The sequence below is a fragment of the Branchiostoma lanceolatum genome, chromosome 9 (genome assembly GCF_035083965.1).
Source record: "Branchiostoma lanceolatum isolate klBraLanc5 chromosome 9, klBraLanc5.hap2, whole genome shotgun sequence".
Lineage (NCBI taxonomy): Eukaryota > Metazoa > Chordata > Leptocardii > Amphioxiformes > Branchiostomatidae > Branchiostoma > Branchiostoma lanceolatum.
Window position 1 is genome coordinate 8,395,990 of NC_089730.1, and position 14,930 is coordinate 8,410,919.

The 14,930-nt window shown below is 39.4% G+C and overlaps 1 protein-coding gene across 5 annotated transcripts; it reads right to left on the reverse strand.

Annotated features, from left to right (window-relative positions):
• Positions 1 to 2,510: 2,510 nt before the first annotated feature.
• On the reverse strand, positions 2,511 to 14,666 carry LOC136442204 (uncharacterized). 5 transcript variants are annotated; one of them, XM_066438941.1, is made up of 18 exons: positions 14,502 to 14,666; positions 13,760 to 13,797; positions 13,294 to 13,344; positions 12,755 to 12,839; positions 12,109 to 12,146; positions 11,645 to 11,695; positions 11,396 to 11,437; positions 10,802 to 10,855; positions 10,052 to 10,084; positions 9,538 to 9,573; positions 9,034 to 9,105; positions 8,786 to 8,863; positions 7,971 to 8,042; positions 7,609 to 7,705; positions 7,117 to 7,182; positions 6,653 to 6,691; positions 6,315 to 6,347; positions 2,511 to 5,882 (listed from the first exon to the last, which is right to left on the reverse strand). In XM_066438941.1, exons 1-18 carry the CDS (start codon positions 14,637 to 14,639, stop codon positions 3,171 to 3,173), a joined length of 3,735 nt encoding a protein of 1,244 aa, XP_066295038.1. In that variant the 5' UTR covers positions 14,640 to 14,666; the 3' UTR covers positions 2,511 to 3,170. The 5 variants fall into 5 exon arrangements, with proteins under 5 accessions (XP_066295038.1, XP_066295039.1, XP_066295040.1 ...); XM_066438942.1 differs by lacking the exon at positions 10,052 to 10,084; XM_066438943.1 differs by lacking the exon at positions 9,034 to 9,105.
• Between the last annotated feature and the right edge of the window lie 264 nt (positions 14,667 to 14,930).

A 14,930-nucleotide genomic window follows, 5' to 3' on the forward strand; every position in this document is an offset into this window, starting at 1 on the left:
GTATGCACATGATACTTAAGATCATAATCATCAATCATAGCATGGCCAATCAATTGTCTGCCTTTTGGTTTATTCTTGAATAATAAATTGATTATCGAGGGTTCAACACACAGAGGCGCCTCGGCTGGTATCAACACTACGTATACGTTCAATGTAAGTCAAGAGCTTCAGAACGACAGGCAACATCGGTGTGTAGTAAGATAGGAAGCCATAAAAGCTAGATGTTGCCACCAAAGTTACCTTTATTGCATAGTTTTCCTATTTCTTTCCGCTCAACAGTAAAAAATATATGGGCTGCAATCCGGGCAATCGACGCTCTTTCTCTTTGGGTGTCAAGAGCACCACTATGCGGATTACGCAAGAATGGCACATGAGTATCGTTGGCAATACGATTTTACATTAGATATTTTTAAGAGCGACTTTTAGCGTGTATCTATGCAGCTGTCTGCTGGGGTAAGCCGGCAGAGGGCGTCAGGATGTTAAAACTATAACTTTTTTTGTTTTGTTTACTATCATTGTTCCGATTGTAACCTCAAATTCAGCATATTGATTTGTCGTGCTTCTCTAGGGTACCCTACTATAGTTTTATTCTCGTCTGTTTCCGTCACTTTGTGGTCTTTAACTATAGAAATCGCCATAGGCGAAAAAACCGTGTTCTGCTGCCTTGACAGGTCTAGCTGCAGTTCTAATTCATGCCGCTATGTAACAGTGGCGTCCTTGAACCGCAGCGAGTTGCTTGAATCTTTCGCTAATTAGCTTTGTAAGCGGCAAGTAAGCACCTTAACAGGCTAGATGAGGAGTTTGAAAGTGGGCTTATATGGATATGAACGTTAACATGTGTTCACTATTGAAATTGATACTAGTGTGTAACATCAGCATTTTAGCGGCATAAGTTGGCCGAACTATTATCATAAACTATTGCTATGGCACTAAAACACCAACGCATAACATACAAAATACACTTTCCTTATCAAAAAACAACATACATTAACTAACTGCCATATCTAGATGATTCACTAGTGCATTCACACCATACGGTGAAAAATGTGGTAGATTTCTTGACAATCAGACAAAAACTGTTCCATTTGTTCAACGTGCTATTGTTACATTAATTACGATTGAAATTATGATGAATAGTCCCTCAGAAAGTGATAACTTACAGGAAATTACCATTGGTAAGATATAAAGAAAGCATATCATCCATAACCCAATATCCCATTGTTTTTTATATGCAAAACCCCTTTGCGAGTCTTTTGTGATTTCCGAAAAGGTCGAAATTTAGCAATTTGACAGTCTCCTTTGTCACTTTTCTGTATACGGCCGGGAGCGGTACTGCAGATAATGCTCCAATAGGGTATATACTCCCGTCTTATAAGATACAAAAATATCTAAGGCATTGCGCTTAGACTATTTAAAAAAACTCGACCAAACAGGTTTGAAAGTCTTCAAATACATGTAGGGTGACATGTAAGACTTTTGAAATCACGCGTCTCCATACACGACCAATTTTTAGATACGGGGGATGGAGCTCAAATCACGCCTATCGAAGCGCCTCCTATATTTATACATATTTCAAGTTAAGTCCATAATTAGTGGGTTAAGGGAGTATATGAACTGTATCCAGTTTCCCTAAATCGACTCAAATTCACCCGCTGTTATGAGTAAAATGACAGAGAACTTGCCATTAGACCACAGAATGATATCACAGACAATAGCCTTAAACTATACGTTAGTTGTACAGACAGGCTGGCTTAAAGGATGCACATGTTTGCAGCAGTCTAGAATGGTAGACCAAACATGTTTTGACGTTTTTTTTTTATTTTATCAAATCATGTTTGACGTATTTTTTCATATAAACAGGTAATTTCAGGCAACAAGAACCATATGCAATTTTCAGTTGGATAGAACCTAATAATTTATGGTTTACAGGTACAGGTACGTCCTTCTCATATCATTTTAGGGTCTAGTGTTCAGATATTTATCATATAAATAGCGGATGAACAGTTGTAGAAAAAAGGATATCATCTCCAAGCAGATGTTGGGATGAAAGATGTTCCTTTACACATGTTTTGTTGTTTGGCTATTGACTTTGTTCGACTCTATTGGTAGTAATGGGCTCCATATTTAACGTTGAAAAAGTGTCATTGAAAATTCCAATCCGAAAAAAATATGCCGCAATAGTCGGGTCTGTTGGTTTAGCGGACAAACGCCATACCATTCCATACCGGGGAGAAATCTGACTTATTCTGGGCGTTAGTATTTTCTAACGTAGGCACTACCTTGGTTATGTAAGCAACTATAACCTACAAAAATGGTTGCAAAAGTACTAAAATAGCACCGCTACAGAACGATATAATTTTCAGGTACAAAGTTTTCACTTTGTAAACGCACTAAGTATGCAAGTCAATTAATGTGGTTGGATTATATAGCTGTGGCATCTTGGTTTAATATTTAATCTATTCCCTATAAAACAAGTCACACCACAGTCCAGGAAATACAACACAGTCCTCTTGGCGCTTCAGAAGACACATATATTACATATCACATGTGTACAAAGCCACAATAACAGCCAGTGTCTATATAGTTCTGAATTGCATCACAAGATACATCTCGGGTTAAAATGTCTGTTTTTACACTCACATATACATGGATGTAAAGCATCATAAAATACTTTGGTTAAAATCTGTGTTTTGTAAATATATTTTTGTCGTGTCACTTTGATTTATACATGTACAATTTCAAAAGTATGTACAATTCCAATACAATTTCACACATAAACAGGTCGTCTCTGAAGTGAAGTTTTGTGTCTTCGCTTACATACCATGACCCATATATTATGCTTGACAATGACATAATAAGATCACTCATGCTGACGCTAGGTGATGACCAAAATGGACAAATCAATAAATAATCAATTTAAAAGAAAATAAATCAAAATACGTTGTAGCTGTGTTCACTCTTGCTCTTGATTTAAGCACAGTATCCTGATATTTATGTACACATGGAAATTAAATGTAGACAAATGGTAGAATAGTATGACTTATACTGAGTGGACGCGCCATTGTTGACACAGTAGTCACATGCAATGTCTAATGATCACCTTGTTTAACATGCATTGTTGCATAAAATCTCGTCAAGTCTTCAGCAAATATTTTCTGATACAGCTCCTATCAGAATAACGTAGTGGTCAGCCTGTGGCCCCTCTGAATTCTGGACTGCAGCAGTGCCAGTGGGAAAGACGCGGGGTCGTTTCGAACAGTGTCCTCTCCCTCAGTGCCAGGAAGCGTTGGACTCTTTCCTTGGCAGGACGCAGTGGCCGTCTTGTTGGTTGACGACGTGCCAAACGAGTCAGTGGGCTGACATCTCTGCAATACCTTCTGCTGTGCGGCGTGGGCATGCTCTGGTGTAGAGGAATTCTCAAGTACAATTTCCAGTCCTCGGGGTTCATCATTTCTTACAACCCCTGGTGCAGACCAGAACTGTGGTTTTATGTCTCCACCACCGACTTCAGGAGTTGGCAGCGAGTCCGAAGACGCCCTTAACCTAACGGAGGGCCTCTGCGACAATTCACTGTGGTTCAGCTTGTAGTCTCCCGAACAGGCCTTTGCTGGGGACGACGCTGACTTTCGAACAGAGTCAGGATTGTCGGGTGGAGCATTTGTTTGTCCACGATCCATTGCACGCATTAAGCGTACCTGTTGAGCATAGGCTGCTATGCGTTGAGAGAGAAGGTATTGTTTCATGACGGAGTCAGGTAACACCATTAAACGTGCCTGGTGAGCATAGGCTGCTAGACGTCGAGAGAGGAGGTACTGTTGCACGAGCGAGTCAGGTATAGCCTCGTACAGCGCACCAATCGGACAGACGTGGACCATAGAAGACTGCGGATGGACTCTGTGCTCTACAAGACTCTGGGTGACGCTCTGCTCAGCGAGGGACTCTGGAGGGCACGGCAGCTCTAGATCAGGATTTCCCGATGGCTCTGTTATGTTTGCATCACCTGACGGCAAGCTGTGATTCAAGAAGCCCCGTGGGGTGGCAGGTTCCTTCCCGAACGTTTCACCCTCATTTGCGCCATTTGTTGGAGGGTATCCATCGGGGATGCATTGTGAAATATCCTCGTTATGCTTCACTGGCTTGTCAGTCTCTGGCATCGCAGCAGTCGCAGGTTCCTTCTCTGTCTGTACATGCTGTCTGTCATCTTGCAGCGTGATGTCATTGGCGAGGAGCTCAGTCACCACACCAGCTGAAGTTTCACTGTGATTTAGCTTCGAATCTCCCGAACAGGCCTGTGCTGGGGTCGACGCTGACTTTCGTGCAGGGTAAGAATTCTCAGGTGGAACATTTCTTAGTCCACAATCCTTTGCATACATTAAACGTGTCTGCTGAGCATAGGCTGCTATACGTTTGGAGAGAAGGTACTGTTGCACGACGGAGTCAGGTATAGCCTCGTCCAGCTCAACAAGCGGACAGGAGTGGACCATAGAAGACTCCGGATGGACTCTGTGCTCTACAAGGGTGACGCTCTGCTCAGCGAGGGACTCTGGAAGGCATGGCAGCTCTAGCTCAGGATTTCCCGAGGGCTCTGTTATGTTTGCATCACCTGACGGCAAGCTGCGATTCAAGAAGCCCTGTGGGGTGGCAGTTTCTTTCCCGAACGTTTCACCCTCATTTGCGCCATTTGTTGGAGGGTATCCATCGGGCTTTTCAGTCTCTGGCATTGCAGCAGTCGCAGGTTCCTTCTCCGTCTGTACATGCTGTATGTCATCTGGCAGAGGTACGCCGTTGAGAAGCAGCGTCGGCACCTCAAACGCCGCATGTTCCTTCTTATCTGCCGGCATCTGCTGCTCGTCATCTGGCAGAGGTAGGCCGTTGAGAAGCAGCGTCGGCACCTCAAACACCACAGCTTCCTTCTTATCTGTTGGCTTGTGCTGCTCGTCATCGGGCAGAGCCAGGGGTAGGCCGTTGAGAAGCAGCGTGGGCACCTCAAACACCACGGCTTCCTTCTTATCTGTTGGCTTGTGCTGCTCGTCATCGGGCAGAGCCAGGGGTAGGCCGTTGAGAAGCAGCGTGGGCACCTCAAACACCACGGCTTCCTTCTTATCTGTTGGCTTGTGCTGCTCGTCATCGGGCAGAGCCAGGGGTAGGCCGTTGAGAAGCAGCGTGGGCACCTCAAACACCACGGCTTCCTTCTTATCTGTTGGCTTGTGTTGCTCGTCATCGGGCAGAGCCAGGGGTAGGCCGTTGAGAAGCAGCGTGGGCACCTCAAACACCACGGCTTCCTTCTTATCTGTTGGCTTGTGCTGCTCGTCATCAGGCAGAGCCAGGGGTAGGCCGTTGAGAAGCAGCGTGGGCACCTCAAACACCACGGCTTCCTTCTTATCTGTTGGCTTGTGCTGCTCGTCATCGGGCAGAGCCAGGGGTAGGCCGTTGAGAAGCAGCGTGGGCACCTCAAACACCACGGCTTCCTTCTTATCTGTTGGCTTGTGCTGCTCGTCATCGGGCAGAGCCAGGGGTAGGCCGTTGAGAAGCAGCGTGGGCACCTCAAACACCACGGCTTCCTTCTTATCTGTTGGCTTGTGCTGCTCGTCATCGGGCAGAGCCAGGGGTAGGCCGTTGAGAAGCAGCGTGGGCATCTCAAACGCCACGGATTCCTTCTTATCTGTTGGCTTGTGCTGCTCGTCATCGGGCAGAGCCAGGGGTAGGCCATTGAGAAGCAGCGTGGGCATCTCAAACGCCACGGATTCCTTCTTATCTGCCGGCTTGTGCTGCTCGTCATCGGGCAGAGCCAGGAGTAGGCCGTTGAGAAGCAGCGTGGGCATCTCAAACGCCGCATGTTCCTTCTTAGCTGACGTCCCTGTCATGTCTTTCTTCACTTTACCCTAAAGAAGTGATTACAGCATAAAAATCAGCACCATAGACAGGAATATGTTAGTAACATGCAAATGTGAATGTGAATGTCAGTGAATAATCTATTATTGATTAATAATGGAATTGTAATTTAATCCATACCCCCGGATTACAGTATGAAATTATCAGACTTTTCAAGTGTCCACCTGACTCTTTTCATCAGCGATGGAAATAATGTTTACCTAACACTTACGGAACATAGCGACAACATACTTGAGTTCTCTATAAACATTTATCTGTAGTTATTGATTGTTTTGTTATTGTAATTGCTTAATGAAGACTGAATTAGAAGAATTGCTTCAAAATACTAGCATCGGTTTGAAAAAAAAGTACACTTAAAATAGCAGTAGCATGAAAGCAAAACCTGTAGTTTGTACTGTAGGGTGCATAAACTTGTGACTTACATGGTCATGTGCCCCAATCTTCTCAGTAAGATCCTGTAATGATGCCAGGGTAAAAGGGATATTAATTGTATGGAACAGTGCATCTTGGCAAGCATAGTATTTGCATCTAATGTGAATTTATTTCAGTGCAGAACCTAAAATAGATATAGTATATTTTAATATACTATATCTATCAATACTTAAAAGTATTATATGAAAATGCAAGACTGCCTTTTTTATTCTTTTGTTTTTCGATAGCACGGATCAATATGATATCTTGTTATATCATATTTGCAAAATCAAAATGGCAACCACAATATTTGTATTCATCAAAACATTTCAGAATCTGCAAAACTCACCTGTTTGAGCGTCTTGATCAACCCCTTGCTAGCCTCCATCTACCAACGGAATAAATGATTTAATTGATCCATTGATTCACATTTAAGGAGTATCTGACAATGTTCACTTGATAATGCTACATATAGAGGATACTTCACTAACCAGGATATAATCTAACAATAACATGTAGTATCATGATCATTAACCCTTGTCCTGCGGGACCCATATATATTGGGCTGCACATTACAGAGCCTGTATGTCGGCCCCATATATGCAAGGGTTTGGGGTATTTTTTAGCTGAATGCATCACACCGCAGTGAAACGCACCAAATGCAGAAGTAACTATGCCACAGCAGTGCAAAAAAAGTCAAGGCAAAATTACCCGATTAATGAAACAACTTACGTCAAAAACGCCAGCAGGACAAGGTTACAAATGGACGAAACGGAATGATTTGGGCAAACAAAATCAGCTTCCGATCCTTACCTGTTCTCGCATCTTTCTGATCAGTTCCTGCTGACGTGCAGCTTTCTGCTCGTTCTCTTTTCTCATCTAAAAAAAGGATGTATAATATTTGAGTATTCCTTGATGCATCATGGAATATTTACATTTTATTGGAAACAACATACAGCACATGGTACTGATGCAAAGCATTGGTAAACTGATTGAGACAATTCTAAGTATGAAGGTAAAAATAGCGTTGAAATGAAACTTAGGGAAGACCTTTTAGTAAGCAAATTCTCTAGCTTTCCGAATTAAAGGGATTGGTATCACATGTAGTATAAACACTGAACAGTGGCCAAAATCCAACAATATGATATCATATGACTGCAAATGTACCTTGTCTCAAATGGCAGATAGAAAAATGGTATATGAATTTACATTTATTTGATTCACTGCGTAACAACATGCTCTGTTCTTACAACTTTTACATAACAATGCCGAAATCAAAATTTATGGATGCCACATTACACATACCTTCTGTATGTCCTGTAGTATGGGCCGTGGGTCAATCAGGACATCATTCCCTTGCTCCAGGGTTTGAGTGCCTACATGCAGTCTGGCCTCACCAAATCTGTAAACGATGAAAATAACACATAGTAATCATATAGACCACCATTTAGATGGAGAAAATTGACTACAAAGTTGTTATTCAAGCAGTTTAAATGCTGTTTCAATAGCCATTGTTTCAATTAAGCACATATTTTAAGACACCTATCAATTACATGCCATTGGGTAGAATCAAAGGGGGATGGGCACAGATTCCAAATCTTACCTATTCCTTTTCATACCAAAAAGAAAGTTTTATTACAGCTAGGTTTGGAATGCAGATAACTCACCCTTTCTTTTCTGATTCAAGAACCTCCACACGAGACTTCAGCTGCTCGATCTCCTCATCTTTTAGGGAAACTCTGTTGTAGTGAACAGAATAGACAAAATCAGATCAATCATAAAAATATAAAATTCAGGAAGTCTCTCTTTTGTGTGGATTTCAACAGTGGGTCCTCCTTATAGCTAAATTTTTATTCTAATACAGCATTGGGAAAAATGATATTCTATTATCATTAGATATCGGTATCTTATCCCTAACCTTGTTAAAGGAGGGTTTAATTACAACTAATCTGACACTCAAGTCTGATGAGAACATTAGGTACAATAAGGTAGGTGTGAGTGTCTAAGTGAGTGAGTGAGTGAGTGAGCAAGTGAGTAATTGTGTAAATGGATGAATGAATGAGAGTTTGTGTGAGTGATTGAGTGAGTGATTGTGAGTGAGTGTGTGAGTGAATGAATAATGATGTGAGTGAGTGTGAGTGTGTGAGTGATTGTGTGAGTGTGTGAGTGAGTGAATGAGCGAGTAATTGTGTGAATGGATGAATGAATGAGAGTTTGTGTGAGTGATTGAGTGAGTGATTGTGAGTGAGTGTGTGTGTGAGTGAATGAATGAGTAATGATGTGAGTGTGAGTGTGTGAGTGATTGTGTGAGTGTGTGAGTGAGTGAATGAGCGAGTAATTGTGTGACTGGATGAATGAGAGTTTGTGTGAGTGAGTGAGTGAGTGAGTGAGTGAGTGAGTGAGTGAGTGAGTGAGTGAGTGAGTGAGTGAGTGAGAGTGGACGAGGGAGAGTGAGCGAGTCTAATTTCTGAACCCAACTCACCGCTGCCGTGTGTTTGCGGCCTGATCCACGAGTCTCTTCTCCAGTTCTCTAATCTTCGCGTCAGCTTCTGTTCTCTCCCTGGGTAAGAGAAGTGAGAGTGTACAAGTAGTGGCAGCAAATATGTGCATGTACATGCATACTGTGACACTGATATTCTTACTAGAAGACCTGAACCTTTAAGTTAATAAAAATCAGGTTCTGACCATATCCTATAAATCATGATAAGTTTTGAAACAAAGATAACTCACGCTTCCTTTTCTGACTCCAGGACAGCCACATGAGCCTGAAGCTGCTGAATGAACTCATCTTTCTGGGAGATCCTGTTGTGTTACACAGAATGGACAGAAATATCAAATATGTTATAGTACAAATGTATTCGATTGAGTCTCTCTTTTGGGTTGCAACAGTGTGCTCTCCCCACAGCTAGTAGTTTTGTTATTCTGATATCAAAATATCATAATATGCTATATCTGTGCTTGTCAAAGGGATGATTTAAATACAACTGGTCTTAATCAAATATTCCCATTAGTTAGGGAACCAGACACAATAAACTGTGCATTGTCAGTGGAGAGTGGGTGGGTGAGTGAGTGTGTGTATGTCACTATGTGAGTATGTATGTGAATGAGGGAGGGAGGGAGGGAGGGAGGGAGGGAGGGAGGGAGGGAGGGAGGGAGGGAGGGAGCAAGTATGTGGGTGAGTGTGAGTATCAGCATGTGTGTGAGTGAGTGAGTGATTCCTTGAACCAAACTCACCTGTGTTGTGTGTTTTCTTCCAGCTTCCGGATCATTCTAAGGAAAGACATCAAAGAATCGTTAAGCATCTTCAAGCAACTGATTAATGAAACACTTTCTATCAAGTTTCAATGTTTCTTAAGAATTTCTCTGCTATTGCCAATTTTTCATTTCAGTTCCAAAATTTGTGTGGTTCAAGAGCTTACTCAGATTGTTTAAAGAAGTCATTCAAATTTTTTACAAGCCTTTAACAACCTTACATGCTTGTTATTCAAGATTTACTAATTAAAAACAAATACAGTCAAACATGGCCTCAACAAGGGACAGATGAAAATGGTTGGTGGCTGGAGGTGGTTGCTCCAGACAAGAGGGCCTTACCAATGCAAAATCTTATGGGACTGTTTCAATGCTTATAAATGGAGGTGGTTGTTTTCGCTAGGTGGCCAGCCAGGTTTAACTGTATATATTTCACAATGGTGATAGCTCTAGTTCATGATCAGCTGAATTGATTTCAAAATGATAATTGGTAACTTACGTATTGGTGACTTCTAGCCGTCCGGCAAAGTCACTAGAAAGAATCCATAAAACGATATTAAGGAATATAATGACAACAAGCATGTCTACAACTGTGAAAAGAGATACTGTAAACCCATTCAATATTGCAGTTGGTATTTTAGTGTTTGGGAGGAAAGGGAGTAGTTCACAGCATTTAGTTTTAATGGTGGGAAGAAAATTATTGTCTCAAATGTTAGTTATCAAACATTTGCTTTGTTGAAATTTTAGCCATTTAACTAGTAGCTAAAGTCTAGTTACCGTAAAAAAAATCAACAATTACAGTAGCAATATGGCTCCCCATTCAAAGATAGGAAGCAAATTAAAACTTTTTAAAAAGTGGCATTTTATGTCATACTATAAATTCATTTAAGTTCATGGCGCTAATAAATTTCATGGAACAATGAAAATCAAGAGTTTGTGGTATCTTTGAGTTTGTTGTCTAAATAATTAGTAGAAATGATGGATTCCAAATACAAATGAACGTTTGCTGGTGTAATGGTTTTGCAGCAAAACTAAAACACAATGAATATTTCAAAATCTAGAGTAAATATCATGCATCTATTTCTTAGATTACATGGTGAAAGTGATATAAAATGCTTAACTAAAGGTTTATCTAGGATCTACTGTATGAAATAAAAGTTTATTCTTTAGAAATGGATGTTCAATTCAAGTAGATATCTTTTCAGCACCAAGGACAGGACAGACGTCAGTAGAAAATGGCTGTTCTTACCTCAGAATCTCGTTCTCCAGTGTGTGGTTGTCTTCAGTTTGTTCTTGTAGCCTCCTGTTAAAAGAAAAAACAGAGTAAAGAACTGTAGTATTTTCTCTTCATCACATGAATTTCCTTTAATTACAGAATTGTGCCCTTAAATTTGCATTAGTATTCTTGATGCAAAGGATCTTGATGTAATTGACATCTAATACCACTTGTCAACACATTTGTTTCATTATCTTGATTGCTTTTATTGTTCTGATGTTACAGCTTTAAGCTAAAAAATATTCTTAAATGTTGTAAAGTTCATTGATATAACAACACCTATAGAAATGGTGTGAAAATTTTTACATTTGCCAGAAAATATCCTTAATCTGTATAAATTGCTTGCTGTGGATTATATAGCTAACTTGTTGAACTTGCATCAAGAAAGAAAAGTGCATATCTGTAACATTATAGAGTTCCATAGATTTGACAACATTGAATTCTGCTCTAGACTTTCTTTCCACCTTTCATGTACTCATCAAACCCAACCTTCCTTAAGTTTACTTTTAACGTATAAAGTTAACATATTGAAAAAAAGAGAATTCCAAGCACAACTTCTAATGTTACCTGACAAAAATGGAGGTGTAGTGTTGTTTCGTCCGAAACAAGCTGAAATGACAAAGTAGAAACATTTTAGCCATAAGTTACGTCTCAATGACAAATGATAAAGAAAATGGCCAACAAAATTTGTGACAGTTGTTTCACTGTCTTTTATTAAGTGTTTCTACATATATATGCAGCTGAATCAACTAGTGAATCTATGTTATATTTTTCCAGTATTTTTTTGTCTACATGTGTGTATACTTTAATTCTCACCTCTGTAGGTCTTGTAGTTCGTCCAAAAGAGAATCACTGTACTCTATCACCCTGAAAGGAAGAGAAAATAAAAAAGATGAATAAATTGGTACTGTTATATTATATAAAAAAAGCAGGGTATCTCTGCCATGGTAAACAACATAGTTTACAATAATAGTTATTGTACTTCAATGTCAAATCTTTTTGATATATTTCTGCAATGATGAAGAAATGATTTCAAATACTGCTGAGTGAAACTGTCTAAGTACTTTATGTAGCAATAGTAACAACTCAAAGAACCCTTGTGATTTTTCTGCCCCCCCTAAAAGACAGGGTACGCATACAAGTATACGTTTGAAACATGTAACAATGAATATTGAATCCCCCCACATACACATTTTTTCATAGCTCTAAACTCTGACTACTTCTGACTACAGTGGCTATATAATTATAGCTAAAGCTGACTAAAACTTCTGAGTTCTTACTCTTTCAACGAGGGCTCACTGCTGCCTCTCTGACTTGGCTGAGTAAGAAAGTAAGAAACATGCTACAATAAACAAAAAAACACAGACAAACAGAATAAAGCAAAACAAAAGGAACTTCTGAAAGCAATTCAAATCTACCTACCTACCTACAAATCAAATTCAAAATAGTTTTGTGTGCATGGATTCACATTGTACAGTTTTATCCTTAGAATTTCATACTTGTTCCTTACATTAGATATTTCATACACATTTTGTACAATATCCAACCACCCCATGAAGCATCCACAGAACTTACATAAAGTGGCCTTAAATATAACAAAGAAATCTGTTAAAATGATGTTCTTCACTTCAAATGCTATAACAAGAAATTGGCACGGGAGGTTAATTACTTGCCACTTTTACTGTAAATCTTGAAACCTTTCCGGTGGTTTTATTAAATCTATATTTTTTTACAGTGACTTTTCACAATTATTCATGACACAGTGAATATGTCTCCCTATAGTAATTATTGTAATAGTAAGCATACTAGATTAAAACACTGCCATAACCTCCCTCCCCCTCTTTTGTTGAAATAAAACCACTGCAAAAGTAATAAATTTACAGTATTGACACATAAATAAACTCCCTAAGTAACATTAGAACTTACCTTGGACGCATCATCCAAGTCATCTTCTGCCGACTCCTTTTTCAGTTTGATGACCATTCTTCTGAACATAGAAGTCTTCCCTGCTCTAATATTGGGATGTAAGTAGTACTAACAGTGATATACCGTAATCATGATAAACAATTCTTGATGTCGTTTCCAGCAAAGATTATAAACAAAGAGAATACAATGACTGACAGTATTGTGGCAGCAGTTGCATCAAGTGTTTCTGAAGTTGGACCTGTGGAGTCAATTTTTCATCATTCTTCACTTATTGTTTTAAACTTCTAATAACATTGAAATGAAATTGAAAACTGAAATAACGCTACTACACAGTTACAGTCCATCTTGAAATTGTCACCTTGATTTCATTTTTGCAGTTTTTGCAATGCCCCTCTAGCATATAATCATGACACTGCAAAACTGTCTTTATATGCTACATTATTGTTTTGACCGCAAACGTTGACCACCAACTAAACCTATTTGTCATTCCTACCATCAAACAAGATACCTGTGGAAATAAATGTATTTACAGTACTTACTTCTGGGGGTCTTGTAGGTCTTCTGAAAGAGCCCCAGTGCACTCTTTTGCCCTGTAAAGAAAGAGTAGATAACAACAATTAGGAAATCGTATCATAATTGGATATTAAAAAAAACTGACACATCTTTTATGGCATCATAACAAATGACTTTTGCACTTGACTTTGTTTTTCAATATCCAAATGTCTATGTCTGTTTGAAATACTAATCCTTCAAGTTGGTGAATTGTCACAATAGTGTTGTACTGAGGCAATAAAATTTTCTAGCAACAGTAACAGCTAAGAGCACCCCCTCCATTTTGCTCCCCCCCCCCCACAAAGTTACTGTGTACTAGTATGTGACATAGAAAAACATACAACAATGAAGACTGGATTCCTTCTTTCCTAGTTTTTTTTCATAGTTGTAAACTCTGACTTCTTCTGACTGCAGTGCTAACTAAGCTAAAGCTGACTAAAACTGAGTTCTTACTCTCTTAACGAGGGCTCTGTGCTGACTCTCTCGGTTGGCTGAATAGGAAAAGGAAACAATTGCTACCATAAGAACAAATAAACAAAACATAGCAAAACAAACGAAAAAAAAACATCACACCAATTAATTCTATTGGTTCTAAGACATTTTGGAGTAAACAGTGCTTGGAGGAAAATCTCATTAAAAATACTATAGTCCTTCTGAAATCCCTCAGACAGATTTTATGTTGATATTTCACTTCAGCATTATGTTCTGAAATTAAAGAACCAACAAACTACATATTGGTGTAATAAACCATAATCATAATGAAACATAAGAATTCTCAAGTCTAATTTGGCCACCTTATGTAACTTCTGCAAATGATGTTTTCTGAAAATAATCATTTTGATTGTTGCACTTTTGGTCCAATGGCGAAATGTTACAAGTTGCATTCAAATCGTTCAATAAGTGAACTGTAAATACCAAGTGTAGATTGAAGGGTCGTATAGTTTGTCATGATTTTGTATCTATTCTACATTTTCTTAATAGAAATACTCTTATCAAATGTTAATATGTCCTTGATACACACTTTGGGGCATTGAAATAGTAATCTGCGTTTAGTGAAGCATCCGCAGAATCTACATAAGGTGGCCTTGTGACAAAAAAATTGAACTAAAGATAGCTTAATGTTGAATGTTATCCAAGTGGCATCACTTCAAATGGCATAAATAACAACGCAGTACAGCGGCGTTTAAAAACTTACATTGATCTTAGTCTCAACCTCCAAGTCGTCTTCTGTTGATCCTTTCTTCAATTTCTGGACCATTCTCCGGAACATCGATGTCTTCTCGACGCTAGCGTTGTCATTAGACTGTTGACCTGACTTTGCAGTCGCCATCATTCAACTTCTCAAATGTAGATGAGTAAAATGCCTACAAATGTCATCAAAAACAAATGTAAATCTATTTCAAGCACAAACAATACATTTATAAATCTTAAAATATTGCGAGACAAAATATTGGGTTTCATGTCAGGCTGTCTTTGTCGTAAAATATCCTGTTGTTGTCCTTATATAAGTAGTAATAACCTTGGTGACTTTGACCTTGTTCTATTCATTCAGCGGCAAAAATGATTTCAGATGATTTTTCGTGCGTTTCAGACCCAAAACTTCCACTTTACGTCACCCTGCTGT

What these genes read in the sequence shown, in the direction of transcription:
- LOC136442204 (XM_066438941.1), bottom strand. Translation starts at nt 14,639, where the DNA reads ATGATGGCGACTGCAAAGTCAGGTCAACAGTCTAATGACAACGCTAGC. An exon ending in CGGCTAGAAGTCACCAATAC is followed by an intron (nt 9,574 to 10,051) that starts GTAAGTTACCAA and finishes GTCTTTCCTTAG; the next exon opens with AATGATCCGGAAGCTGGAAG. An exon ending in TACTACAGGACATACAGAAG is followed by an intron (nt 7,183 to 7,608) that starts GTATGTGTAATG and finishes TCCTTTTTTTAG; the next exon opens with ATGAGAAAAGAGAACGAGCA.